Source organism: Pteropus alecto, unplaced genomic scaffold (genome assembly GCF_000325575.1).
Source record: "Pteropus alecto unplaced genomic scaffold, ASM32557v1 scaffold63, whole genome shotgun sequence".
Classification (NCBI taxonomy): Eukaryota; Metazoa; Chordata; class Mammalia; order Chiroptera; family Pteropodidae; genus Pteropus; species Pteropus alecto.
Window position 1 is genome coordinate 8444007 of NW_006434897.1, and position 26834 is coordinate 8470840.

Below are 26834 nucleotides of genomic sequence, written 5' to 3' on the forward strand. Positions count from 1 at the left end.
CTCCAAAAATATTCATGCTGGCAGTGATCACATCAAACACCCTGTGGGGGATCTAAAAATTACGCTGGTCATACAAGGAGGATTCTGCTCTTTACCGTTTCTCCATATTCACCAAAATCTACTGCTTAACAGATTTAATCTGGACAGGCCACAGCCACCATGCTTATGTCTGATTTCCCTAAACCAACGACCTGAACAACTTTCTACTGTCTATGTGCTTAAAAGAGGAGGCAAAAATCACTTAAAAGAAATTATACATATACATAGAACCACCTAAAAGTATTTTAAGGATTGGAAAGCAAAATCATGATATACGTTTACAAAATCTCTATGGACAACATATGGGGGTGACACATATATTATTAAGGAAGCATGGGGGTGGGGAGGGCTGGAGGGCCTAGAGAGCTCTCCTAAGAGAAAAGCATTACCCAGGCCATATTTTTGCAGTGCTTTTGGTACAGCTCACTCTTGCCTAAAGATAGGTTGTCCTTCTGATATGGGCAAGTTTGGCTTCATGCTGAGAGTAGAGTGTGATACTTACAAACTTCAGAAGGAAAGTGTTTTCCCGTAGAGCTCCAATGCACCCTGCGAATCCCAAAATGAACATCACTCCTCCCACCACAAGGAAGAGCCAGACCGGGTCGAAGCCGCCGAGATCGGTGATAGAGGAGATATTGGACAGAACTCCCTGGGGGCGGAAAGAACACACAACAGAGCACCGGATGCAGGGTCAGTTTTCCAGCACGAAAAGATTATTGCGATTGTTTCCCGCGCCCCCCGCCCCGGCGCCCCCCACCCCGCAAAGAAAAACTTCAGCAGTCTTCTCATTATTATGTGTGATTAATTTCTGAGACACCGTAAAAAAAAAAAAAAAGAAAGAAAAAGGAAAAAACTACGTTCTTTCCAAGTCTAGATAGGTTCCTATCTTTAGTAAAACTATATAAAGCAAAGAAACGTACCAAGAAACTGTCATCAGCGCCTGTATGGAGAAGATGTGGATGTAACTTTTGCTTTTTATGTCCCCAAATTCAAGTGGTCTTGACTAAAAACAGGTGTGTAAGAAAAACACTTCCAAACACCCGGGAAGAGGGCTCATCCTTAAATCCCAGGGCCACGCAGTTGTCAGACAAGTGCCTGCTTCAAGCCCTTGGCATTTCTCAGGAAACTGGGAATCTTAGTGCTAACACAGAAGCCAGGCCCAGCCATAAGCCCCAAAGAGTTTTCCAGGGGAAAACTGCACCTCAGGATCTGCCCTTGAGCTTCATAGGAGACCCTGTCAGGCTCAGCTCCCCAGAGCCCACTCAGGTGGTCTGTGCAGGTGGTGTCCCACACAGAGTTATTAATTACAGGCATTTTCTTACCACCTTTTTTTAGGAATCAAGATTTAAGTGATTTACAAATCAAAAGTTACTCTCTGGCTTTCAACCCTTTGCTCCTCCTACCCAGAGTAATTTCATTTCTCCACAAACAATTCTTCACTGAAACCCCTTCTCCCCAAAGTATAGCACATCAAATATACCCAAAACTATGTGAGAAATTATGAGATTTTTCTCCCTCTAAAACACAAGGTACACATTTACTATTCATGCCTATAAGGCCAGCTACTGTTATTTTGAAACTGTGAATGCATGTAAGTCTTAAATACCCAGTATCATCAATATTTTATTTTCTTATTAAATTTTTTTGAACTTTCAAAGTACCCCCAGAGTATCATGGTATAGTTTGCTGTAAAGTCTTATTAAATACTTTATTTTTGTAGCATTCCTAATAACCTAGAAAAACAAAGTATTCATCTGATTTTATACTTGAACAAAAATGGAACCCAGAGAGGTTTAGTGACTTGCTGAAGGTTACAAAGCTATTAATTTTTTGGAAGCAGAACAGAACTTCTACTTCAATACTCTATCCCTACAAAGCAGAAGCTCTTCCCGGTCAGCACTAATCAACACCTGACTTTAGTTTTAAGTTTTAGCCCATTTTAAGGTAGTAGGAACATTTGTTAGGTTGTTGTTTCTTTGAGGTGGGGGGAGCATCACTTCAAGACCAGTAATAGGATATTAACGTAGAACACGTATGAGGAATTAAGGACTCTTGAAATGTATAACTTAAACCTTATGAAAAAGGCCAGGGGTTTAAATAAATCACAGATGAAGGGTTGAGAGATTATGACAGCACTTAGGAATGTAGGGTGTATTCACTAACTTCTGGGGTGACATCACAAAAGGCAACCACACCCTTCACCAGGCTGCACAGACCAATGGTTTGATCCAATTTAATGTTTCTTAGATTTCCGAGCTCTGAAGTATGAATGCTCCAGGGAGAGAAAGGAAAACAGAAATACTGTAACCAATTTGCCACCTACACAAATGATGCTGAGAAAAAATTGCCGGAGAAGTCAGACAAAATCTAAGCAACAGTGGTGAGGATCCAGTATTGGAAGGAAATGAACCTCTCCCTTTAGAATGTCTTTAAACACAGGTGTTAAGAGTTAACGTTTGGGACCTGTTTAGTCAGGGGAACATAGAACAATATAATATTTAAAATTTTAAAGTTAACTTAATTGTGGGAGACCAAGACTCAATTTACTTGGCACCAAAAAGAAGAGGCAGCGAAGGTGGAAGAGACATCAGTTCCATCACAAAGAGGCCTTTCTAACACCAGAAGGGGTCCGGCAACCCTCAGAGAGGCTACCCAAGAAACATGGCTTCCCCTGGTGGGGAGGCCACGCTGCGAACCACTCTGTCAGCAGTGCTCCAGGAGGGGTTCCCCACCTGGATGGGAAATTGGGACTGACAGACCTTTAGCTTCCTTCCAACTTTAAGGCCATTCTATGATTTCATCCATTTTTAATGGGCTTTTTATTTGTGATTCACACTCGAGTCTGAGCAAAGATCAGATTGTTCCCAAACACTCTACTATGACCCATGGCTCTACACAAAGAGCTCTGTGAATCACAGGGACAGCCATCCGGGCAACTCCGGCAAAGCAAGCAGGCAAGCAAGCCGACACACACACCTGTGTCTGAAACGCCAAGATGCTCCCCGCTAAAAGGCGAAGAAGGACAATGCCAGCTGGCAGTAAACTCCGGGATCATTTGTCGTCTCTGGGTTTCATCTGGGTTTTGCTTCTAAGACAAACTCATTTTCATACTTTTACTTTCCCCAGCCTGCAGGGCCAGCCTTAATTTTGAGGCTGTCAACTGTTTCCACGGAAACATCAATCATTTGGGAGCCTAGCTGGACATCAGGTTCTACTCATTTAATCCTAACTTCCAGCAAAAGACAAGGTTGGAGACAGATTCTGTGGAAAATGACATTCTGCAAAGCATGGGAATACCAAGAACTTTATTTTTAATGGATCCAGAATAGATTCGAGTAGTTATCAGTTGAAAACTAACTCGAATCTTAACACACAAAGTGTGGAAGTCAATGCACAGTGCCCTTGGGAGATGATAAAAAAACAAAACAAAACTTTACTCTTTCACCTGTGCAATACTTCCAACTATTCGCTAAAGGGCAATCTTTCTGTTTCTGACCACACAGAGAGACTAAGGAGGGGCTGAAGAGAATCCTGGCAATGAAGTTTCTGGGTTACAAAAATGAAAGGGAGTGGACGGTTCAGCCTTCTGTTGTCTTAAACATGGGGTCTCTCATTGGACTTTGTAATTTTGTTAAGCTCCATCTGACAAATGAGTAAGAAGTGCTAGAACATGCCTGCTGAAGAATAATTATAAGTAAAGCATCTAGCTGACAAGAAGCAGGAAGGAAAAAAAAAAAAAAATCTAAGATTACAGTTAAGTCTGACAAGTAATTTAAAATAGACATTCAGATTTGTGGTAAATCCTCAGGAATGTGCAAGAACAATACCGGCAGATACCTTGTCTTCTGGGAACCTGTGGGCACCGCCCTCTTCGGGGAACCGTACTTTCCCCTTCTCGTAAGGATTCCTTCCCCCTAAATCCACTCCACGAGCCCCTGAGACCTGCCGATTCTCACATGACCCCACCGTCCCAGTGAGTTTGAAGCCTAAATTTCCTTCCTCGGACACGAGGATTTAGAACAGGCATCTCTTGTGGCCGAAGGGGTAACATGTCAAACTCTGGAGCTATGTGTGGTATGTTTCTCACCACGTGGAGAAAGTCGGTCTGCAGTGAGAAAGGGGAAGCCAGCACGTAAGAGAAAACGAAGAACTAGGGTAGGGAGGAAAAATCCTAACAGTATAATAATAATCCTTGGCCTGACCATGAGCTCTGAATCACTCTAGGATCCTTCGAATATACCCACCTTGATTGCTCAGGCAGGTTCTATTTGGGTCTGCATTTGCACCTGGGGAGCTCTGCACAACACAACAGCAGCTCTGAATAAACTACACTTTTAGTGCACACATTAAATGTACACACGCATGCACACATATGCGCACACACACGTATGACCAAAACTGGAGCTCACACTTCATGCTAGAAAAGTGTTGGGGGTGGGGTGGGGAGCAGGCAAGGAGTAGAGGCAAGTATTGGATTTGATATGGTCCTTTCAGTCATCTGGCTGATATTTCCAGTGACCATAACCATTAAGCCAGTGTAAACAGTTTTTCTTCATGTTGACTCACTATCAATTCGGCATCATTAATGAAACGAGTCCTGGATGGAACTTTTAAGTGCCTTATCTATGTCACTGACAAATAATACATGATGTGAGCTCCAATTCTCCATGTAAACTTGAATGTTAGATTTAGATGCCAACTTGTCCTTGGATTTAGATGCCAACTTATCAGAATTCAAACTATTTTTAAAAATGCAAAATGTCATCTGGCTACTCTTTTGTACCCAGAACTGCTGCTTCTGAGAGACGTGCACACACAGAGCTGACATTTGTATCCCAGTAGTAAGTTCTTATCCTTCTCCACGTGAATACTGCAGGCAAAGTCCTGTGACTGAAAGATGTCAAGGATAAAAAAAAAGGGAAAGTCAGACAATATCTTCCTACACAGCTGAATCTAACTAGAGTGAGGATAAATGGATGAGAAGCAGAGCAATTAGCCACATGTACTTATTCCTTTCACCATTTGTTTTGGCTGACGTAAAAGTGGAATTCTGAACAGTAATAGCTGAGAAAGAGAAAGAATGAGAGAGCCAGAGACCAAAACTGCAGGACACAAGAAAAATACATTTAAACACCATGGACTTGAGGATATAAGAGGATTTCTTATATTCTCAATGAATATATTATTATTACATTAATGAAAACTGGTATAAGTGAACATTTATAAGAATTCTTCATATCCATCCTATACGTTCCTATACGTATATTCTTATGTCCCTTAGTCATCTAAGTCTATAGCTGTTGCTGCAGCAGGCAGCAGAGGCAAAAACAAATTGACCATAACATAAAGTGCTGCTATAAAGACAAAATGAATACCAGTCAATTTTAAATGTTGAAAGAAACAAATACATTCAGCAAATTAGCCATCCCACAAATTGGCTTTTTGGGACAACTGACTTTTGGCATATCAATTTGGAGCCTTTAAGAGTGATCTCCTCCAGTGAAAATAGAGATTTCCATTATCTAGTATCTCTCAGACCTTAGCAAGGAGACCAATACGTGTCTAAAGAGAAATAAGACACATTAATGGAACATGTGTAAGGCCATATCGTTATAACAAGTTTAGAGAGCCAACAAACAAATGTGTGAATGTGCATCCATTATGATAAAAGGGATTCTAGCCACTTAGACAAGCTTGCTCTGGAATGTGGCAGAGAGTATTGCATCCTGTACAAAACATCCTGGTACGGTACTCAAGCCCACCTGGCTCACCTACAATTTCCCCTGGAATCCTGAAACACAGAAAGAGAATAGCCTGGACAGGGCTAGATGCAGGGCAGAGAGACAAGGCATTATGACACAGACACCTCATCCTGAATCCCCGTTCCACTACTTACTACCTGTGTGACCTTGGGCAAGTTACCAAACCTGCCTAAGACTCAATTTCCACAACAGCGAAATGGTACCCTATGTCTTAAGGTTATAATGAGGATGAAGGAAATAATCCAAGTAAATCCAAACGCTGCTAAGTGCTTGGCACATAAGAATTCAATGAAAGTTTATCGTCATCGTCATGATCATAATCATTACATTAGACCAAAAGGACGATATTAGTTGCTATAGAAGCGCAGAGGAGCATCTAAGCCAACTGCACTAGAAAGGAATCTATTTTGCTGTGGCACTGTCCTTCTTGACCCCCTTCTAAGAAAAATCCCAGCCACGCCCAATGATCATGCCTAATGGAGGTGGCAGTAACTGACTTGCCAATCAGATCATCTTTCTTCAGGAAATGGAAGTCACTTAAAAGACACCCAGAATAAAGGCAGAAGGCAGAATCCACGAGTAAGCAAAAGCCGAGAGAAGGCAGAAGCCAAGAGTAGGTGGAAACTAAGAGCACAAAGAAATGGAGAAAAAAGGAGCAAGAAGTCAGTCAACAGTGGTGAGCACAGTGAGCAGGCAGCAAGCAGCCGTGTCACCACGATGGTGGCACCTGAACCAGGGGCAAGGACACCTCCGCTGCCAAGGAGCTGACTGGGCAGGCTGGTCACCAAAGATTCACTGCTCCTGAATGACCACCTGGTCCCTGAACCATGTGACTTCCCTGTTAAGCTCTCCTCGTTCAATGCTCGTTCAACAGTTTGATGAACATTGTATGTTCTAGGAAGAATGTGAAAAATCAGTCCGCCTTCCCACAGACCTCCAACTCTTCATCAGCACCTCATTCAATTATCTCTGGAATTTAAGCAGCTCTCCCTCACCCCACCCCGTGGTTCTGCAATAAAGGAACATGTGCTGAGTATAACTATTTCTTCTTGGAAGAGGTTTCTACACATGTGCACAGACGAAACGGCAAACGAAACTCCAGAAGGGCTTCAAACCAATAAACCTCAGGAGTGTCTGTGGTTTTTTTTTTCCACCACCAGCACAGAGCGTCCTGTGTGTGCCACCTGGCAAGCTTCAGTTCCTGCTCTCTCAACCTACACAGAAAAGAAATGCAAAAGTAGCATTAATAAGCCCCTAAGGTCTGGGACTCTTCTGCTTTGGCATATACAAGCACATTCCTTCCGACTGCCGGATGAGAAACAGAGACAGACATATGGAATGCACACTCAAAGCCAGGCCAGATGGACCTTTCTGAGGTTTATGAGACCGAGTCCTGATTCACCCACCCTTCCTTAAACCAGACCCCACTGAGGTGACACTGGTAATAATTTTCCTAGAGGGAGAGAAGCATTTCCCTACTCGAGAAAGGATGACAAGACAGGACATTTTAAAGAAAATGAGCTACTCAGAGAGGTGGTCCTGGAGTTGGAGATGGGGTTTTTGATATTATCCACGAGAAGACCAAGCTGGGACCACGGAGAAACGTGCTGCTTAAAAATTCATCAAAGATCTTCAAAGAATGTTACAGGGCAAAGCCTCTCTGCAAACCACCAAACATCCATAACTGCTGCGGAGTCCAGAGAGAAGGCTTGGACCTCAGAGAGAAGGGTGCCCACTAGGGCCTGAGCCATCCGGGGGGATGCGAGGGGGCGGGGCCAGCATAACTCAAGGCCTGGCACAGAGATGCATGGTCAGGAAGACCAGTCGCTTTAAAGGCACATGATCTCCCTTTTTCTCTTTTACTCTCTCCCTTTTTTGATCTCTCCCTTTTACTCAAAAAAGTAACCAGTGAGACTAAAAGCAATCCTTTCTTGCTGATAAAAAGTGGCCACAACCTGTCTTTGGGAGGAACAGAAGAGGAAGGACAATCATCCCACAGATCTCCATAAAGCCTGCAATTAAGCAGCTGCTGGGGAGGCCAGCTATACCAAGTCCCATCACTGGTACCACTCACAGATTGGGACACCACTGTCACCATCCTGGTGTGAGTGACTGCCTCTCTGGACATGGAAACACATCCACATGCAAAAATGTCACTTTTTGGAAATCTAGCATGTTCCTAGCCACTCTTCAGATATTTTCAGTTGCATGTTCAGAAGACAGGAGACATACCCAGGGACATCCCTAAGTATAAAGTTCGAACCAGAATATGAGATAGAGGCTCTGATCATGGTATCCCCAAAACTAAAGTGAAAGCCCAGGTCATTTGTGCATTTAGAAAGGTCGCTCCTTGGGCAGCAAGTAGATAATACAGAAGCAGCAGGTAGGCTCCGTAGTGACCCAGGCAGGTGACACTGAGAATGGGAACAAAAGTGACATAAGAGCTACACTACTGGATATTGGTGCTCGGCCAGCACTGGGCGAACTGGATTATTTCACCCTCACAAGAAACCTAGGAGGTAGGACTATTATTGATGACAGAAAACAGACCCAGAGATGGAGTAACGTTCCAGGTCACCCAGGTAAGAAAGAGGCAGAGCAGGGATTTGAGGCCAGCTCACCTGAGCCCAGAGCAGGGTTTTAACCACGCGCTACTGTCTAAAAAGCGGCAGCAGCAATGGGCAAGAGGATTATTTTCCACACTACATCACATGCCTGTTCCTAAAATGTTAAGAAAAATATGTAACGTGATGTTCGAATGATATTCTTACCTCCGACTGATCACTAACTGAAAAACAGAGTGAAATGGAGACAAGACCTTCCCCTCCCTACACACATCGCCCCAGGCACAGGCAGAGAGCACTTCTCTCTCGCACCCTCAGCAAGAAAGCCCGTGAATAAAAAGTGGCCGAAGGCAGGACTGAGTGAGGGAATTGAGATTTCTCTGTGCTGCGCGACGCCACTGCCCAACTGGGGGAGCAGCTTCCTTTTTACTTAAACCTACTGAGGAGTTTTAAGGGGACCACTGGGGGAGCTCTGAGACAGTGATTTGGGGCTGAGTCCGGCCAGAAAGGAGCTGGTGGCCTTGAGGGGTAACACCTGCCTGCCCTGGAACTCTAGGGAGAGAGGAGGGCTCCGGGGCAGGAGAGGGCTGTCCTGGTGGGACTGGCCTCACCCTAATGAGTGATTCCAGGAGGAAACATGAGGGCGGCATGGGAGAGGCAGCTGGGGGTGATTAGCGACCTGAGATGGCGGCATTCAGAGGAGCACTTGGCTGAGCAAGATGGCCAGGTCTGAGCAGTGATGTCCACCAAGCTCAAGGGAACCACTAGGCAGAGGGACTCAGCAGGGAAGCTTCAAAAAGACCAAGACATCACCCCCTTCACCATCTGCCAGGCCCAGATGGCAAAGCCCTACCCCCAGCTTGGCACCAGCAGGAAGTGGGCAGAGGAGCACGTGGTGAGTGGGGGAGGGGTGACGGGAGGAAGCAGGGAGCAAAGGCCTCACTCCATCCTCTCTTCAGGGAACCAAGGCAGATGGAGCTGGGCGAGAGAGACCGTTTAACACAAAGTTAGGTTTGGCGGTGTTGTTATTTATCCAGGCCTTTGTAAGAACTGGGCCTGGACTTATGAACCTCTAAACGAGAGCAGGACTGAGGTATCTGAGAGTGAACAACAAAAGCAATAAATTCTGACCCACCTGAATTTTCATTCCTGAGAAAATGGTGAATAAAGTTTAGAAGGACATATAAAAAGAGAAATATTAATTTTCAATATATTTTATGTGTTTGTCGAACACACTGGCATGTCAGACCACATGCTGGTTTGCCACGTACTGAGCAAGGGCTGTGTGGTTTTCAGATTTCCAGCTACAACAGAGAACTTGAAGGGATTACTTGGATAACTGAGGATGAGAGAGAGATAGACAAATTTCAATCAATAAACTGAAGTCTTCGAAGAAGTATTTTCAGCATCTCAGAAATGTCTCCTTAAAGCAGTTTCAAAGCCAAGGCGTGCATTTTTCTGTCCAAGTTATGTGGGTACCCGCTTCCACCTTCCGCAGCCCCCCACCCTGAGTTATGGAAACTTGACAGCTACTGCTATGAATTGCCTGAATCCCTGAATCTCACTGTCTCTCATTTTTCTTCCTAGGAAGACTGGGAAAGTTTTTCCAGGTGAGTCTACTGTATGATTGTGACAGGAAGCAACTGGAAGTTTCTGAAGTGGGACTTATGGTTACAATCAGGGGCAAAGCCTAGAGGCAAAAGAATCACACATACTGGTCAGCAAGAAAGGCAAGGAGAAAAGCAATAGGGGCTGGAGCTCTTCCAATTCCCATTGCCCTAGTGGGGTCAGGACTGCACACCAACTCTTTCCTTGCAGGCTGCTCCTTACAGAGTCCAGCCGGGTGAGTGCAATGGAAGACTAGGGAGGACTGCAGAGGGAACTGGGGGAGAAGGCCGATTTCCAATGTGGCCTCTCTGAGCCTGTTTCCCCACCTCTGAAACAGCAGGTCGTCCTTCTCTAACAGTTTAACCCAAAGGAGGCAGAGATCACCGAAGTGAAAACGAAACCCCTTCGGGAAGAGCTGTTTTTCCTGTGTGGTCTTCCACAATGTATGAAGTTCTTCTGCATATTCATATTCATTTAGTCACAAACATCGTTTGGGCATCCACGGTGTGGGGGGCTGATGCTAGAACTGAGCCTAAAAGGGTGAAGACAGGCTCCTTTGCCCTCAAGGAGTTTTTAGGCCAGAAAGCCAGGCTGGGGTGTACACCCTCCAGCGGATTACACCCTCCACTGGTAGGCTGGTGCTGGGTTGGGGCAGGGGGCGGGGGACGGGGCGGGGAGCAGGAGGAGCAAGAGAATCTCAACCTCACACTGAAGATCAGTGAAGGGCACTCGTCCTGCTCCAAAAAGCTTAGTCTCCCCTCGGCCCCACCCTCAACAACTCTGCTGGCAGCACTTCACTCTGATTGTTAGAGATATATCACTCTGCCTCTCGCCCCCACATAAAAGCAAAGTAATAAGCATAAATATGGGACAAAATGAAAAAGGATAGGTACCCCTAATTTTGTCTCAAAATGAGACAGTCATGTAGGTTCCCATTTTTGTGACAGAAATAAATGGCATAAATAAATTTTCTTTCCTGACATCCCAAATTAATGGATTTGCTACTTCTAACACTGTACCACTATCAAATCAGACATCAGAAACCACATGCAATACTACTTCCTTTTATGCTGTTAATGTAGTGTGCTTACTAGGGATCTGAGGTGACTACTGACTTCTTTAACTGAATGATACAAGCCACAAAATAGCCAGGGTTAAAAAGGATGCTTTCATCATTCACTTGCTCATTCATTCTTTCGTAAGCAATATTTTCTGAATACCTACTGTGTACCAGTTATTGTTCTAGGTCCTGGAGTGTGGCAGTAAACAAGTCCCGGCCATCACAGGGCTGGGTTGACTTTTTTGTGAGCGGGGAGAGCAATGAGCTTGTTATGACCTTGTCAGCTCATAAGTGATAAGTTCTATGAGAACACAATGAGAGAAGCACAGAAAAGAGGAGAAAATGGGCTGGGGTGGGGTGAGAGTGGCTACTTTAAACAAGCCGGAAAGGCCTATGATGGACAAAAGTGACATCCGAGCAGAGATCAGAAAGCAGAGTGACAAAGTGGAGCTGCGGGGGACAGAAGACCAGGTGTTAAAGAGCAAGTGCGACGGCCCTAGGCTGGTGAGTCATGTTTGAGATTTCGGAGGAAGAGCAAGAGGATGAGTAGGGGCTCGAGTGTGGCAGGGGAGGGCACAGGGAGGGCACCTCATTGGAGGGTTTGAAGCAGAGGAGTGACAGATCCGTCCTTCGTTTGCAAGTATCACTCTGGCTGCTGTGTGGGGATGGGCCTGGATGGCAGTGGGGGCTCAAGAGCAGAGGCAGAAAAATAACTGAAGGGTTCTGCACTAATGCAAGCAAGATGTGGTAGCAACTTAGACCAGGATATAACAGTGTAAAGTATATTCTCAATACAGTTTCAGAGCAGAGCTGGCCGTGTTTGCGGATAGACTGAATGTGGTATGAGAGCAAAGATGGGTGTCAAGAACACCAGAGCAAGCGGAAGCACAGAGTTGCGGTTTATTGCAATTGGGAAGGGCAGGTTTGGAAAGGAAGGGCAGGGGGGGTCGGAAGTGTTATTTTGGATTGCTAAGTTTCAGAAGCCCACTGGGCATTTAAGTGGAGATGTTGGGTAGGCTACTGGCTATACAAGTCTGGAGTTCAGATCAGGTCTGGAGCAAAGATCTAAATTTGGAAGTCATCAGTGTTAGATGGCGATGAAAGCCCCACGCTCCAATGACATCTCTGTAGAGCATGAGTGAAGAGAGAGAAGAGGTCCTAGGGCTTCGCTAGGGCGCTCCAAAATTTAGAGGTCGGAGAGGTAAGCTGGAATTACCAAAGGAGTGTGAGAAGGCACTGCTTGTGAAGCAGGAAAACCAGGAGTGTGTGATACCTCAGAAGCCAAGTAAGGAAAGCATTTCTAGAAGGGAGAAATGATAAACCACCCCTCAGTCTTTACTGATAAGGGTTTCTGAGCACCGGGATGAGAAAATGATGTGCTCCGTGACCCAGATGCGTTCAGTAAGAAAGGAACAGGTTCCTAAGTCTGAGGATAATCAGAGCTAACGTGAAGAATATGGTCTATCTACAAAGACAAGATGCAGAAAAACAGTCTAATGTAATGACAAGCAGATGGATTAGAAACTGCCTGAATGATGACACCGAGGGCACATATAAGTGAATGAGTGTCAACCCCAAAGGAAATGTCTAGTGACAAGTCATTGGGCTCTGTCCTTGGCATGCTCAACATATCAGTGGCTTTGATCAGTGATGACTAAACTTGACTGCAATCAGAACGATTTAGGAGGCTTATGAAAACAAAGCATTCCAGTGTCCACCTGGACCTACTGAATCAGTAGGTGGCACTGGGGCAAGGAACAAAAGGAAAGCCTGAGCAGCAGACAGAACCAAGAGAGAGGGTTGATCAAAATGTACAGCTAAAACCAAGCTGAGTGGAACAGGGAATGTGCTGGATGATGACTGGGAAAATGTGGAATCCTACATTTGACTCTGGATAGGGTAAACCAAGCTGGATCTGAGACCAACTTGAAGTCTCAGTAATCAACAGCGTGACCTCAAGCTGCAATGACAGGAGATGAGAAGAGAAGGGACATAATTCAGCCATACCCTCTTTGTCCCCTAAAGCACCTGTCGAGGGTCAGAAAGCATGACCAAAATGCTGAAGGGGCTCCACCCAATGAGAAGCAGATGTTTAGCTGAGAAACTCAGAAGGAACCAGGACTCCATCCTGATTACCTCAAGGGCTAACGTGTGGGGCTTATTCTGTGGGATCCAATAGGAAAGAGCCACAATCAGTGAGTGAAAACTCTTAGGACATGGTTCTATTTTGGTGGAAGGAAGGTAGGTCTTTTTAAGAGTAAGAGTGACCCAAAGGGATGGAAGCAGTTGAGTCCTTTACCATAGGAATTGTTTAACTTACATACACTCCAAATTAGCATTTGTTGCAATACTGTATTTTATGCATTATGTAAGTATTTTTTATATATATATATGCACACCCTTCCTAGACTGTAAATTCCCCAAGGAATTACATCCCCAGAGTCCAGCATGAGCCCTGTCTCATGCCATGTGCTCAATAAATGTCATCTGAATGAATGAGATGATCATGGCTGGATGCCATCAAGCCTGTTGTACAATTGCCAATCACGCTCCATCACTGTTAATAATCCTTCTAAAACAGCAGGTCCTATGATTTCTGAAAAACTACACATAAACCAGCTTTCCCTGGAGACACAGTCATCCTCTGCATCTTCACAGTAGATGTAGAATTTAGATAAAATGAATTATTTAATTATTATGTCAACAATAATATTTGCCCTGGGTTTAAAACTAAGCCTGGTATTAAGTATGAGGGGTAATAATTTTTGCCTCCAATGTTTCTGTACTCCACATCAAAACATGTATTAAGGAAATCTGATCCTTTCAGCTGTGACCTAGTTCAGAGACTTACCTTCTAGGCCTCCTTTCAAGAAGATGCACCGTATCTCTCCGTTGAGGAGAGGCAGGGAGTTACTGATTCATGCATACCTCCCACCTACTTTAGCTGGCTGTGGTTCACCTTGGAACCTCACCCCATCAGAAGCCTGGTTCAACTCAGAGGGTTAACCCAAAGGGTTTTGCAAGAACAGCCTTTGCAGTTACCAAGGCAATTAAATGCACATTATGCCCTCCTTAAGATACCTCAAAACAAAACCAATTCTCTGGTCCATGAATCAGAGCCCAGAACTCTCCTAAACTTTGAGGCAGCTTCCAAAGCTAAGATTTTGTCCTTGTCTCTATGTAGGAGTGGACATGCTATGGTCATGTGTCCAGAGGAGGGAGCCGCATCTGCTTCATACCAGGCACTGTCTTGGGGGCCACTTCATTTAAATTTAAATCCCCACTGCATAAAAAAGAAAAGGGCATCTCAGAGAAGTTAACACAGTTGTCCAAAGTCACACAGATAATAAATGGAGGAGCCAGTATTTGACCTCAGGTCTGTTCGGTCCAAAGTTGTGCTCTTTTCCACACAGCAGGCAGAGCGATCTTAAAACAAAAGCCAGATCAGGGCACTCTCTTGTCAAAATGCCTTAGTGACTTCTTCTCATCCAAACTTCTGCAGGACCCTGTCTGCTCAGGCTTCTGCCTGCCCCTCCTGCCAAATCTCCTACTTCTTCTTGCCCTTGTCCTCTCCTCTCCCTTCCAGTTCTACTGGCCTTCCTCCTGTTCCTAGGAACGACCACTTGGCTATTCCCTCTTCCTCCTGTTCCTAGGAACGACCAAGTCCCTGACTCAGGGCCACCACACTCGGCTATTCCCTCTGCCGGGAATGCTGTTTCCCAGACCTCTGCAGATCCCTCTTCATCCAGGTCTCTGTTCCATGACCAAGTCCCTGACTCAGGGCCACCCACTTGGCTATTCCCTCTGCCGGAAATGCTGTTTCCCCAGATCTCTGCAGATCCCTCTTCATCCAGGTCTCTGTTCCAGTGCCACCTCCTCAGGAGGCTGTTCCAAACCACTCCATCTAAAAGAGACCTCTCCTCCCACCACTCTCTAACTAGCCCTTGCCCTACTCTGTACCTGGATGCATATGCTTGGCTAGTTAACTGCTTATTGTCAGTGCCCTACTAGAATTCAACCTTCACAGGGGCAGGAATAGTATCATTCAAGGCTACATACCCAAGCCCAGGGCCTACTTGCAGCCAGTGCACATCAAACTGGGTTCTTGCATGTCCTCCTCTACCCTCTTCCTCCTCCGTTTGGTCCCAGTGCACAGAGTTCTGCTACACAGTAGCTGGGTGACCTTGTCTATATCACTCTCCAGAGGAACTGTCCATTTACTGATAGTGGCTCTGACAAAGAAGGGACTGCTATCTCATCTATCCCCAAAGACATCACCCTCTATTCTGATATTTGTGTGACATTGCTGCTGTTTTAGAATTGTGATTTTATCAAAGAGACACTGGGAGCAACTGTTGAAACAAAAAGATATTATATTTCACAAAAAGAGGGAAAAAAACCTTCAAAACAACCAATTGTCTGTTTATTGCTAGAATAGACAATTAGCTCATTTAATGCCTTCCAGGATTTTTTCAAAGCAGATAGAAATGGACTCTTATTAGAGTTATAAAAAGCTACGTGATTTGGCACTGAACCAACTACAGGACTTCTAAAAGTGGAATTTCTAAGATTCCACCAATATAACTCTCCAAGCTTACAAGGGGATCAAAGCAAAAGCTAATCATAATCCAAAAGGAAACCAGAATTCGACAGAAAAGTTTCCAGAGAGAAAATCATCTCTGCTTTAGGAACTTAATTTCTCTCCCTTCTCATATAATCACGGCCCTGCCTTATAACATTGCTGGAAAGTGGTTCATCTTCCATAAAACATTTTACATTCTGCAGAAGCATTCTGTAAATAAATAGAGGGCAGTTCGTTTCAAGAAAACTCAGGGTTCACTATGAGTTTTATTTGACGCAGTCTATCTGAACGCTGTTTTAGTTGTGGAAATTCCTACTGGCACTCGAGGGACTCTTGTTTGCTGGGCTTTCTTAGTTTTTCTCCCCTTTCCTAATACATATAACACTTCAAAGAAAACCTTGGCTTCAGGCCGAGGTCAAGCTCAAAGGGTGAAATGCCAAAGAGATAAGAGAACAGTCTTCTGGGAAAATTTAAGCTAACCTCTTAGTTCACAAATTTTAACCAATCCATCCACTCCCTCACTCTCACAAGGTGGGAGATAATGAAGCTTTCGTGTATAGCCAAATACCAGGACAGATAAAATGCTGCCATCACTTTCACTTCCAAAGAAGGGAGAAGAAAGGAGATCGGGTTTGTTTTTGAATTCCAGGGCTTAGCCTCAGTAGGGAAGTTGTAGAGAAAAAATTAAAAGGTGAGGATGAGAAGTAAAGGGGAGGAGGATTCAGGGCAGTGGTGTCAAGAGTGTGTCATTTAGAGTATAAACCGCCCTACTTAGAATATGCTACTCCCTAGTTCCAGATTTTTCCTTTTATGAAGCTGTATTTGATCATAAATTTTGAATATTCCTAAATGCTTTCAATCAGAAGACAAGTATTCACATTCTTTAGCATTAATAAGTTTATCTAATATTCAAACCCAAATTATGTCTACCTTCCTTCATGGGACATGCTCACAGCTTATCACATAATGCTCACACTAAAAAAATCATCTTTATGGCTTGAGTAATCTTCCAATGGGTTAAAACAAAAAGAAAAAGAAACAACACTACGGGTTTTTTAGTGATATTTAAAAGTGTTACTGAAATTCTTCTGCCAGAGTGAGGACCTGTTTCATGGGAACACATGCCTCTGGCTAACTGATAAAATTCCAATACATGTTCTCTGTTGTGCACATGTATAATTACTTCCGCAATTATTCTGATATATCGATCAGTTTAGGCTCCGTTCCCAAACAGTATTTGAAATATGACATTATCTTCCAAGAACACTTTTGTTAAAGAACGATGTTTGTTTATACTCTGTAGTTTCAAAGAGGAAAAGGAGATAATATCGTATAATGTGCAGCCTCTAACAATCCAAATGTGTGCATTTTCATGATATTCAACTTACTTTTTCATTCCACGCCCACAGTCCGATTCCAAGAAATGTTATTCCCAAAAACTGAAAGAGAGAAAGCAGTGTAAGTATAAGGGTAAACACCATGTTTTTACTAATACAAATTAGAAAGTTTTCAATCAATTCTTTTGCTACTTTACCTGGCTGAGAAATAGTTTTCTCTAAAATCTGAGTAACAATTTTTAACAACAACAACAAAAACATCCCAGAATCCCCTTGATTAAAGTTATTACAGCATCAAGAATGGTTATACAAATGGATACATACACAATAAAATATTATTCAGTCAGGTATATACATACATATACACATATATATACATATGTACATACAGACACAATGGAATATTATTCGGTCTTAAAAAAGAAGGAAATCCTGCCATTTGCAACCATATGGATAAAGCTGGAGGCCATTAGGCTAAGTGAAATAAACCAGACAGAGAAGATAAATACCACATGGTATCACTTACGTGTGGGATCTAAAAATAAATAAGTCAAACTGAAAGAAACAGAGAGTAGAAAAGTGTTTGCCAGGGGTGGGGAAACAGAGATGACAGGTAAAAAGGGTTCAAACTCTCAGTTATGAGATTAATATGGCATGAGGATCTAATGTATGATGTGGTGACTACAGTTGATAACAATGTATTGCATAATTAAAATTTGCTTAAGAGAACTTAAATGTTTTCACCAAAAAAAAGTTAATATGTGAGATGATGGAAGTGTTAAATACTTTCACCATGTAAACCTGTATCGAAACATCACGTTGTATGCTTTACATATCTTACACTTTTATTTTTCAATTAAACCTCAATGAAGCTAAAACATTTTTTAAAAATTTAATTAAAAAAAGAGGGTTGGTGACATGTAGGTACTTAGAAGTCATTCAGATTATAAATAAGTAGGTAGAATCTTAAATAAAATCAAAGCCACTGATAATGTTTAATGCTGCCTTTTAGTGCAGGGGAAGAAACAGTGCATGCCCCCATAAATCCAAGCCCAGCTTTCACTAGAAAATAGAAAACCAGGGACATGCATTGAGAAGAGCTGGAGATTCTCACCATCAAGCCATTATAAATGGGCCAGGTCAGAGAGGGCATGCAGAAACCCCCAACTGTCCCTCAACAAGCTCTTTATCAGTCCTTCAAAAGGTAACATGAATCTTATTAAGTCCAATGTGATTCAAAAAAATTTTCTGATTTTCCTGTTTTTCAGAAACGTCAATGACTTATATTGTAATTGAGAGGGCTTCCACGACACGACACAGCCTGGTCTCAACTCAGTGCCATAACTTCATGTATAACACAGAGCACAAAGATAACACGAGACAGAGTTAAAAGAACACAAGACAAACTCAGCCCCCAGGCAGAGGTGTCTCTCACACATAACCACGGATCTCAAGTGCAGTGTGTGTGTGGCGGGGCGGGGGGGAAGGCGGGGAGCGGAGGAGCATGTTAGTAACCAGGGGGACTTTCGGCTTTTAATTAGTTTTCACTGTATTCCATCTGCTCTAAGACACACATTCCACAACCCCGCCCCGTTATATTTTAACATTTCTGAAATTGGGATGTGTCTCAAATTGATGCTATCGCATAAGTTTTTCTTCCTGTTTGTACCAAAAATAATAGTGTGTCTGATAATCAAGGTGTCACAGATTTGACGACACATTGTACAGCGTTGTCCACTCACTAAGAAAAGCTCAGTAATTAGAATGTGATTAGGGTGTAATTGGCCATGAGGAAGGACTCATCTTTTTCCTCACCTTCGTTATCAATAGCAACTCTGAATTTCCTTTCCAAACACCGAAGTGAAAAGAGAGTGGGCAGGCTGACAAGCAGATGCAGTCTGCTGGCAGCAGCATACACTGTTTATTTTACTAACATCTTGATTAAGTTAAATGTCAGAGAAGCTGTCCACTGAGAGGAGTGTGAAAAAAAAAACAAGACTGAGGGTGGTCATTCTTTCCAGTTTCAGAGAAATCTGAGAACTGTCCACCTGGCAAGGTCTTTGCAATTCGCCCCAGGGGTGACACTTTGTAGGCATCAGCTAATAAATCCAACAGGGGCTGGGAGAAAAGCAGGAACAGAGGGAAGAGGGGACTTACAAGCACAAACAAACAATTGCGTGAGCTGAAAATGTGGTGATGTTTTTAAAAGTAAAACTTCTCGAATCTCCCAACAATGATCTGACACCGCAGTAAGAGTATGCAACACGTTCTGAGCCCCTTCATAGAAAAGCTTCAGCAGGTCCTTGATTTGGTAAAAACTGGAGATCCCTTTTTTCCTACGTTTGCTCTTAGAGATCTGAAAAGTGTTTGGAAAGATTTCTTGCTTTCGATATCCCAACAGAAATACTACGGTTGGCCCCTCCGCCACCCAGGTCAGAGTGCTACTTCACTTTACGTTTCCGACCCAGACAACAAAGGCGCCGGTCTCCCCAAAAGGCTTAAAGTTACCTGGGCAGTTGTGTACAAAAGTAAATCAGTTCAGCATGTTACTCTCTCATATTTATAGGTCCTAGGCATAAGAGGGTAACAGGTGACAAGTACACACGTAGGATCCCATCAGACCTAGAAATCACTGAGCACTTGACTTCACACACACTGACGTCAAACTCTTCCGGGTGAAATGCCTGACTTTCTAATGCTGAAGCTCTTTGTGGACAAACGTTCGACCATCTCCCCTGATGCAGTATTTAATCACAGTGTCACCACAAGATGGGTGAAATATTGTGGCAGAGGACATCGTGATCAGCTGTCCCTCTTGCTGCTGAAGAGGGTGGACATGTCATTGCTGAGGGTCCTGCCTAATTGCTAATATTTATTTCTCTTTATGACTTGCCAAGCACTGTGCTTTGTGCTTTGTAGGAAGTCTCTCTTCAGCATTGCAAGTTTATTTTAAAATAGGCACTATTATTAACCCCATTTTAAGAAAGAGAAAAATGAGGCTCACAGAGGCACACAGCTTCTTAGTGGAGCAGAGAAGTGAATCAAGAGAAGTCTGCCATCGACATACATGTTCTTACCAGTCCTGATAAATTCCCATCCCCCATGGGGCAGAAAGTTGAGGCATTCAGGTTAGAATTAGATGGGATAAGACCAGGACATCACATATTCTCTCCCCAGGAAGCAAAGGGGAATTGTAGAGGTAGAAAGAGATGAAAACCTTCCCTTCACTTAAGTACTGATTAAAGAAAAGAAATGTCCCATGCTGGGGTCAGCAACGGAGGAAAGTAGAAAACAGAGGAATTCCTAGCGGGTCAACATTCTCCTCCTCTTTAAATGTGTAAAGTTCTCTCTTCCAGGCACTTTGAAAATCCTTTGTCTTTCACGAACAACATAAATGGATTGGAAACCAATAGTTTCTCACAATAAGGAGAGAGGGGAAAAAAATGGGATTTAAAGAAGACTCACAGACAATCCTTCTATAATCTTGCTCCACTACTTCCTGCTCTGTGACTTTCCAAACAAGGGTTTAAGAATCTGGAGACAGAACACTGGACACCTAAGCAGGCGAACGGTACGGGCCGGGCCTCAACTTGCACATCCCTTCGGGGCTACGTCACTAGCAAATGTCCTCCCTGTTACTCTCAGCCCATATGTTTTGTTTTAAAATCAAGTTGTTCCAGCTCCAAATTCTTCAACAGAGAAGAGCCAAAAAACCAAAGACAGGCATGCAACACGAGGCACACTGAGTTCCCCCTTCCCAACCCCAAAGAAAAGACAGCCATAAACCACCAAACTGACCTTCTGAAACCCAGAGGCCAACTTACAGGGAACGGCTGAGAGCGCTTAAAGTCAACTCTATTCCTTTGAAACAGAAACAAAAACAAATCTGATGTATCCTCCCATATGGCAAAATGTGCAAACACACAGTACAAATGTTTATCCACACAATTTTTGATGTTTTAAAATTAATAACGATAGTTTTGCCAACATTTATTGAATGCTAAGTACGAGTTGGGTACTACTATGTTTTATATGAATTAGCTACAATAGCACTAATACAGTAGCCACTAGCTATGTGGAGCATAGTTCAAACTGAGATGTGCTCATAAGTATAAAACATACACTGGATTTAAAAGACTTAATAGGAATAAAAAGAATGTAAAATATCTCACTAATAGTTGTTTTATTATTGACTACATGTTGAAATAATACTTTAGCTACATTGGGTTCAATAAAATATATTAAAATTAATTTCACTTGTTTCATTTTACTTTAAAATTTTTTTTCCTTTTGTTTTTTTACATACAGTTACTGGAACACTTAAATTATATACGTGGCTTACACTACACTACGATTAAACAGTGTTGGTATAAAGTATCCCACAACAATCCCATACAATATGTACTGATATTATCCCCATTTTACAGAAAGGAAACTGAGACTTAGAAACTTTAATTCTCCCAAGATCATATAGGTGCCTGGGTTGGGTGGCTCAGGAAATATGAGTCCTCGGCCCAAGCTTAAAACTATTTTAGTACTTCCTTAATGTGCATAAAACACTTATCCAGACTTTAAATAAAGGACAGAGAACTATACTGACACTGACAGTCTTGTCCTAAGACGTGGAATTGCGGAATTGCTCCTTTAATTTCTAGGCATTCAAGGCGAAGGTATGTTTTCCTGACTTAGGAATGAGAATGGCACTAGGTGGAAACTGAGTGGCATGCTGATGGAAGCTTCCTGGGCTTTGCAGAACGAGAGCCAGCGGAGCTGATCCTCAGGAAAAGCTGGAGAGGAAAATGGCCCTAGTGTGTGACTAGGATGACTGAGCATCTCTGCCAGGAGGGACGCATCTGCCCCTCCTTTTCTCTGTGGCCTACGAACAGAAGACCTCTTCCTCCACTTGCTGTTTTCATTCTTGCTAAAGCTCCAACATCTTGGAAATGAACCAGTGCTCAATTCTAATTGGTACAAAAACAGATACTTCAAGAAGCCATTCATTCATCCATCTACAATTGTCAACAAATATGAGTTCCTACTTTGTGCCAGACGTTACTTTTCTCCTGTGATAAATGGAGATAATAAAACAGATACAGTCCTTGCCCCAGCGAGCTTATAGTCCAGTAAGAGATAAGAGATTTTAATAAGTAATCAGAGTGTAAAAGACAAAATCACCCTTGATGGTGCTATAGAAGAGAACAAAATAAGGCTAATACAGACTGTACGAGGGAAATTTGATCCAGAGAGCAGTACAGGAAGGCTGTAAAAGGCAAGTGAAAGGGTCTAAAAAGTGACTGGTGTGGCTGGTGCAGAGAATGGCGGGGAGGAGGGTGGGTTGGGAGGAGAAGGTACGGCAGGTCTGCAATTAGAGATGCGAGCACAGACCAGCCCGTGCACGGCCTTGTAAGCCACATTAAGGAATGTAGTCATTATCCTGGGAGGGTTAGGAAGCCATTTAAGGGCTGTCTGTGTGTAGTGGGCTGCGATGGAGGAGGCAGGTCTTTAGCAGATTTAGGCTTCAGAAAAATGATGATCTGGGCTATAGAAGAGATTAAAGAGTCCAGAGTGGACACAAGGGGACTAGAAGAAAGCGGCTTAGGCCATGCAGATAAAACATGACCTTATCCTGGACGGAATGTGGTGAACAGATGAAATTGAGACCATTTAGAAGTAAAACTGACGTTTTTGGTGATGACTGGACATGGCGAAGGTGGGGCAAGGGTGAAGGAAAGGGAGGTACTAAGGATAATGTCTGTGATTCCAGCATCTTCTACATAGATGGCTTTTCAAAATCCATCTTATATCCTGACAGAAAGAACTCTCAGGTGCTAATTTTATAACTGGCTTGAGATCTAGTGGCACTTCTGAGGGACAGCTCTTTCATGGGTATTTTAGCTGCTGTCTGAATTCTCTTTAAAGCAAATTTCAGCTTGCGTACTTTAAAAAAATAAATTATTTAAAATCAATAGACATGTCTACCACCCTCTGCTACTTTTATTTATAAAAGGAAGCAGTTATGTATAGGTGTACATGAACGTTCACAAGCAACTGTTAAATGGACATTTTCAGTCCTCTCTGCTTAAAAAATAACAATTACGTCAATGACATCTGTGCAGCATCCCATGAACTGACTTAAAATAACGAGGCAGCAAGGTAAACATGATGGGCGAAGACAAAAATCAGGTCAATCTCACCTCAACTGGAGCCTCAAAAATATTATCTTAAATAACAATGAGCGGAATTATTTCTTCATTATTCTGATGTTTTGTTTTGTTTTGTTTTTTAATTTTAAGCTCTGCCTGAATAAACAAGAGAGGTGCACTGAAAACATTTGGCAAAGAAGAGAGGAAAGAAATGAATGCCATTAGGAAAGATATATTTCCCTGAAACTATATTTTCTATTAGATATTTTTCTGACACTTTGGTATGAACAACACACCATGCTGGCAGGGGTGAGTGAGGTGGGGCAGTCTACACAGGTGAGCTAAACAGTTATGTTAACAAAATACATGCTGTCTTTGTAGAACAGGGGCTGATTTCAGGAAAAGCCTCTGGGCATAATTCCTGCCGTGCCGTGTCTAAGGAGTAAGCAGGGGCTGATGGAAAATTCAATTCACAGAAAATCAATCCCAATTTTGCCCCTGGGTCCCTATGTCCCAGTTTGTATATTCAAACTGCCCGAGATCCTCATGATAAGATGGTAGGACAGATAAAACTCAAACCTGTAAAAGGACATTCACATCTGAGCCGGGTCAACCTTTTTCACTTTGCCTGGCCCTAACGACCATCCTCCATGTGGCCTGAACACACGCAGCCTACTGAAGCCCGGCTCTGAAGCTCTCCGTGGTTCTGTGATCCAGGGAAAGGCTCTTTGTTCATTCAATACATATTTATTGAGCATCTACTACGAGCCAAGCAGTCATCTTAGGGGCTTGGATAAGTCGGGAAACAAAAGAGACAAAAGTGCCCGCTCTTATGGGGCTGACATTCCACTTAGGATGTGTGGGGAGGGAAAAGGCAATACGAAGAAACTTAAATGAGTAGATTACACAGAATTTTAGAAAGAGAGAAGCACCGTGGGAAAGGGGAGCAGCGTAAGGGGACCAAAATGGGTGCAAGATGGAAGGAGGTGTTAAATATTAAAATAGAGCAGACAAGGCAAGTCTCCATTAAGAAATCTACGTGTCAGCAGAAAGACGAAGGAGATGACGGTGGATGTCAGGGAATGGTGTGCAGGCAAGGGAGCAGTCTGGCTGCGGCGCTAAGGCACACCTGTGCAGTGCGCTGCAGGAACAGCTTCCGAGCCGGAGTGCACACGGCAGGGGGAACAGGAGACGGGCTGGGTTGGGCTTTGAAGGCCGGGGCGACAACTTTTTCGAAGGGAAAAAGAATCAGAGGAGGGTTTCCTGACTTCTTAGAGCCCGACAGTTGTCATCTGTCAAATGGAGATAAGGGCACGTAAGGAAATGCACAAGACAACTGGAAGGGCAATGACGTCTTGTGAGATTCAAAGAGACCATCATGGTGTAGCCAGAACTTCATGCATATTAGTTCTTTCCCTGTCTTCAAGCATTAATTACTCAGCCTGCCTCCTCTCCCCAGACCTATCTGGGTCACGACAATGAAACCTCCTTCAAGTCCTGCCTCCTCCAAGTATGAGAAGCCATCCTCATTCTCAGCGACCAGAGGTCCTCTCATCTGAACTGCTGCACCTCCCCATGTGTACGATCTGACGTCCACACCAGAGGATTTGTAAAGGAAGGATGTGACGTGGGCTCAGACAACAGGCGTGATGGGGACTGTGCTAACCGGAGAGCACCTGCCCTCCAATCATACAGCTCCCTCCCTGATGCTAGCTTGAAGATCCTTCCAGAACAGTGCATACAAGTGTCTCCGTGCATTTAAAAGAAACTAATGAACTCTAGTCAGGATAGCGAGATCACGTGTAATTTCAAATCTTTTCTATTTCTTATTTCAGCTCTCTGGTTCAGGAATTCTGGGTATATTGGCTCCAGAATCTGAAAACCTGCTCATTTTGAAATCCCACATTAATATAAGTTCCTTCCCACCCGGACTTCTTGATGCATCTTCTCTCTCCCTAACCTTATCACTCTTTGTTATAACCTCTGTATATAGGTTCTAATTTCATTATACCCATTAAAAAAAAATCCTTTTGTAAGAAAGTGGGATATAAATTATAACCAATGTTGATTGGGGTAGCCTCTCAAAGTGTGCCCCACCCCCCTTCTGAAAAACAGTTCCCACCCTCAAGATTGGGCCCCTGCAGCCATATTTGTCAAGGGCGGCCCAGTTGCACTCTCCCTTATCTAGACTAAGGTGGGTCCATGTGACTCATGGAGAGCCAGTCCATTAAATACTAGGTTGGGACAGTCTCTCTTCCTCAGGAATTGGGTGTTGGACATGGTGATTTCTGTCAGTCTCAGTCTCCCTTATATTAGAACAGACTAGGGGTGCTGGGGAGAGAACATTCAGGTATAGAAAGCAGAAGAGACACACAAAGTAACTTCTGCTCCTCACCACTCTCTGTTCCTTATGCCCAGGACCCCCCGGGCACATGTCCTGATCCTGGGTCCCACGCGACGCCCCTGGGTCCCTATTATACATCCTTCACCATTCCCATTGGCTCAAGCTACTTTGGGGGCTTTTTGTTACTTGCAACCAAGAGGGTCCTAAGACACAAATAAGAGACCAGATTAACTTCTTTCATGCTTAGTTCAGCAACAAGCTCCCTGTTCACAATAAAGCAGGCAGAACAGGCAGGAGCGTGACGGTGCTCTAGAGACTAATGATCTAGCAGAGGCTGCTGTTCCTTTCCAAATAACCGAGAAGAAACGCTAGTGGTTCTGAACTACACGAAAACTGTTGTTAACTTGGTGTGAGGAGGAACACGTAATCCAGGCACATTCCACCTGAATGAAAGAGGGCTGCCCTCTGCTTGCTTGTGGAATTTTGGAAGCAGAACGATACAGCTAGAACCCAAGAAACAGTGTCCCAAAGCATACCACACAGCAGAGCCTGGGAAAGGGCGAGGGGGAGCAGGAGAGGCGCCTCCTCAGTGTCCCCAAGCACTGTGGACTCCTGTTCTCTCCATCTGTTCTCCCAGAGAGGGTGGAAGGGCTCTCTGCCTTTGAACTTGATGCACAATAAGAGAAGGCACAATTCAGGGACAATATCTTGTTTGGAAATTCCTTTGTTGGAGTTTGGAGCTTTAACATTCTGACAAGAACCAGTAAGTAATCTGAGATGAGAAGAGAGAGAAAAGGGAAGGGCTATGCAGGCAACAAAACCTATATTCTTCCTGGCAATCACGCAGACAATGCGGGCTCAGGGAAAGGAACATCAGCGATGAAGCAATGCAACTTTAGATGGAAACACAGAGGCTGCTAGTTTACAGCCCACTCATCTTTGTCTCAGAAAAAACAAGGCTCACCCTGCCCAGGCCATTCCATCTGTAACTCTCTGATTAGATAAAACCAAGGCTAAGAACAGACCAGAGAGATGGTCTGCGAGCTGGAGAGGACTGAGGGATAACTCAAGTATTTCAAACCATGAGAAATGAGTTATCATCTATGGACGAACATCAGCCTCTGTAGGAATAAGCTCCTGCCGTTTACATTAAACAGCCAAGCAGAGCAGCTCCAGCTAATGGCAGCTTTGAAAGTTTAATACTCTCAGATGTATACTGTTTTTGTGTTGAAACACCCTAATGCTTTAAAAAACATCTTAGGCAAGATTTAAAGGTTAATGCAAATAAAAGTTACAATAGGATTACTCTTTTAAAGCACTGGTAGGGTTATGTAATTCATTTAATAAGTATCTTCAGTGTATAGTAGGTATGGTGCTAGATGCTAGGGACAGAGG

The 26834-nt window shown here is 43.5% G+C and overlaps 1 protein-coding gene across 6 annotated transcripts in view; it reads right to left on the reverse strand.

Moving 5' to 3' along the window:
- Positions 1 to 26834, reverse strand: part of TSPAN5 (tetraspanin 5) — a 268358-nt gene that overhangs the window by 13078 nt on the left and 228446 nt on the right. For all 6 annotated transcript variants that reach the window (XM_015588473.2, XM_006910751.2, XM_015588472.1 and 3 more), the window contains 2 exons: positions 17004 to 17054; positions 542 to 688 (listed from right to left, as the gene is read on the reverse strand). In XM_015588473.2, coding sequence (XP_015443959.1) covers positions 542 to 688; positions 17004 to 17054 — 198 coding nt within the window. The remainder of the gene's footprint in view (positions 1 to 541; positions 689 to 17003; positions 17055 to 26834) is intronic.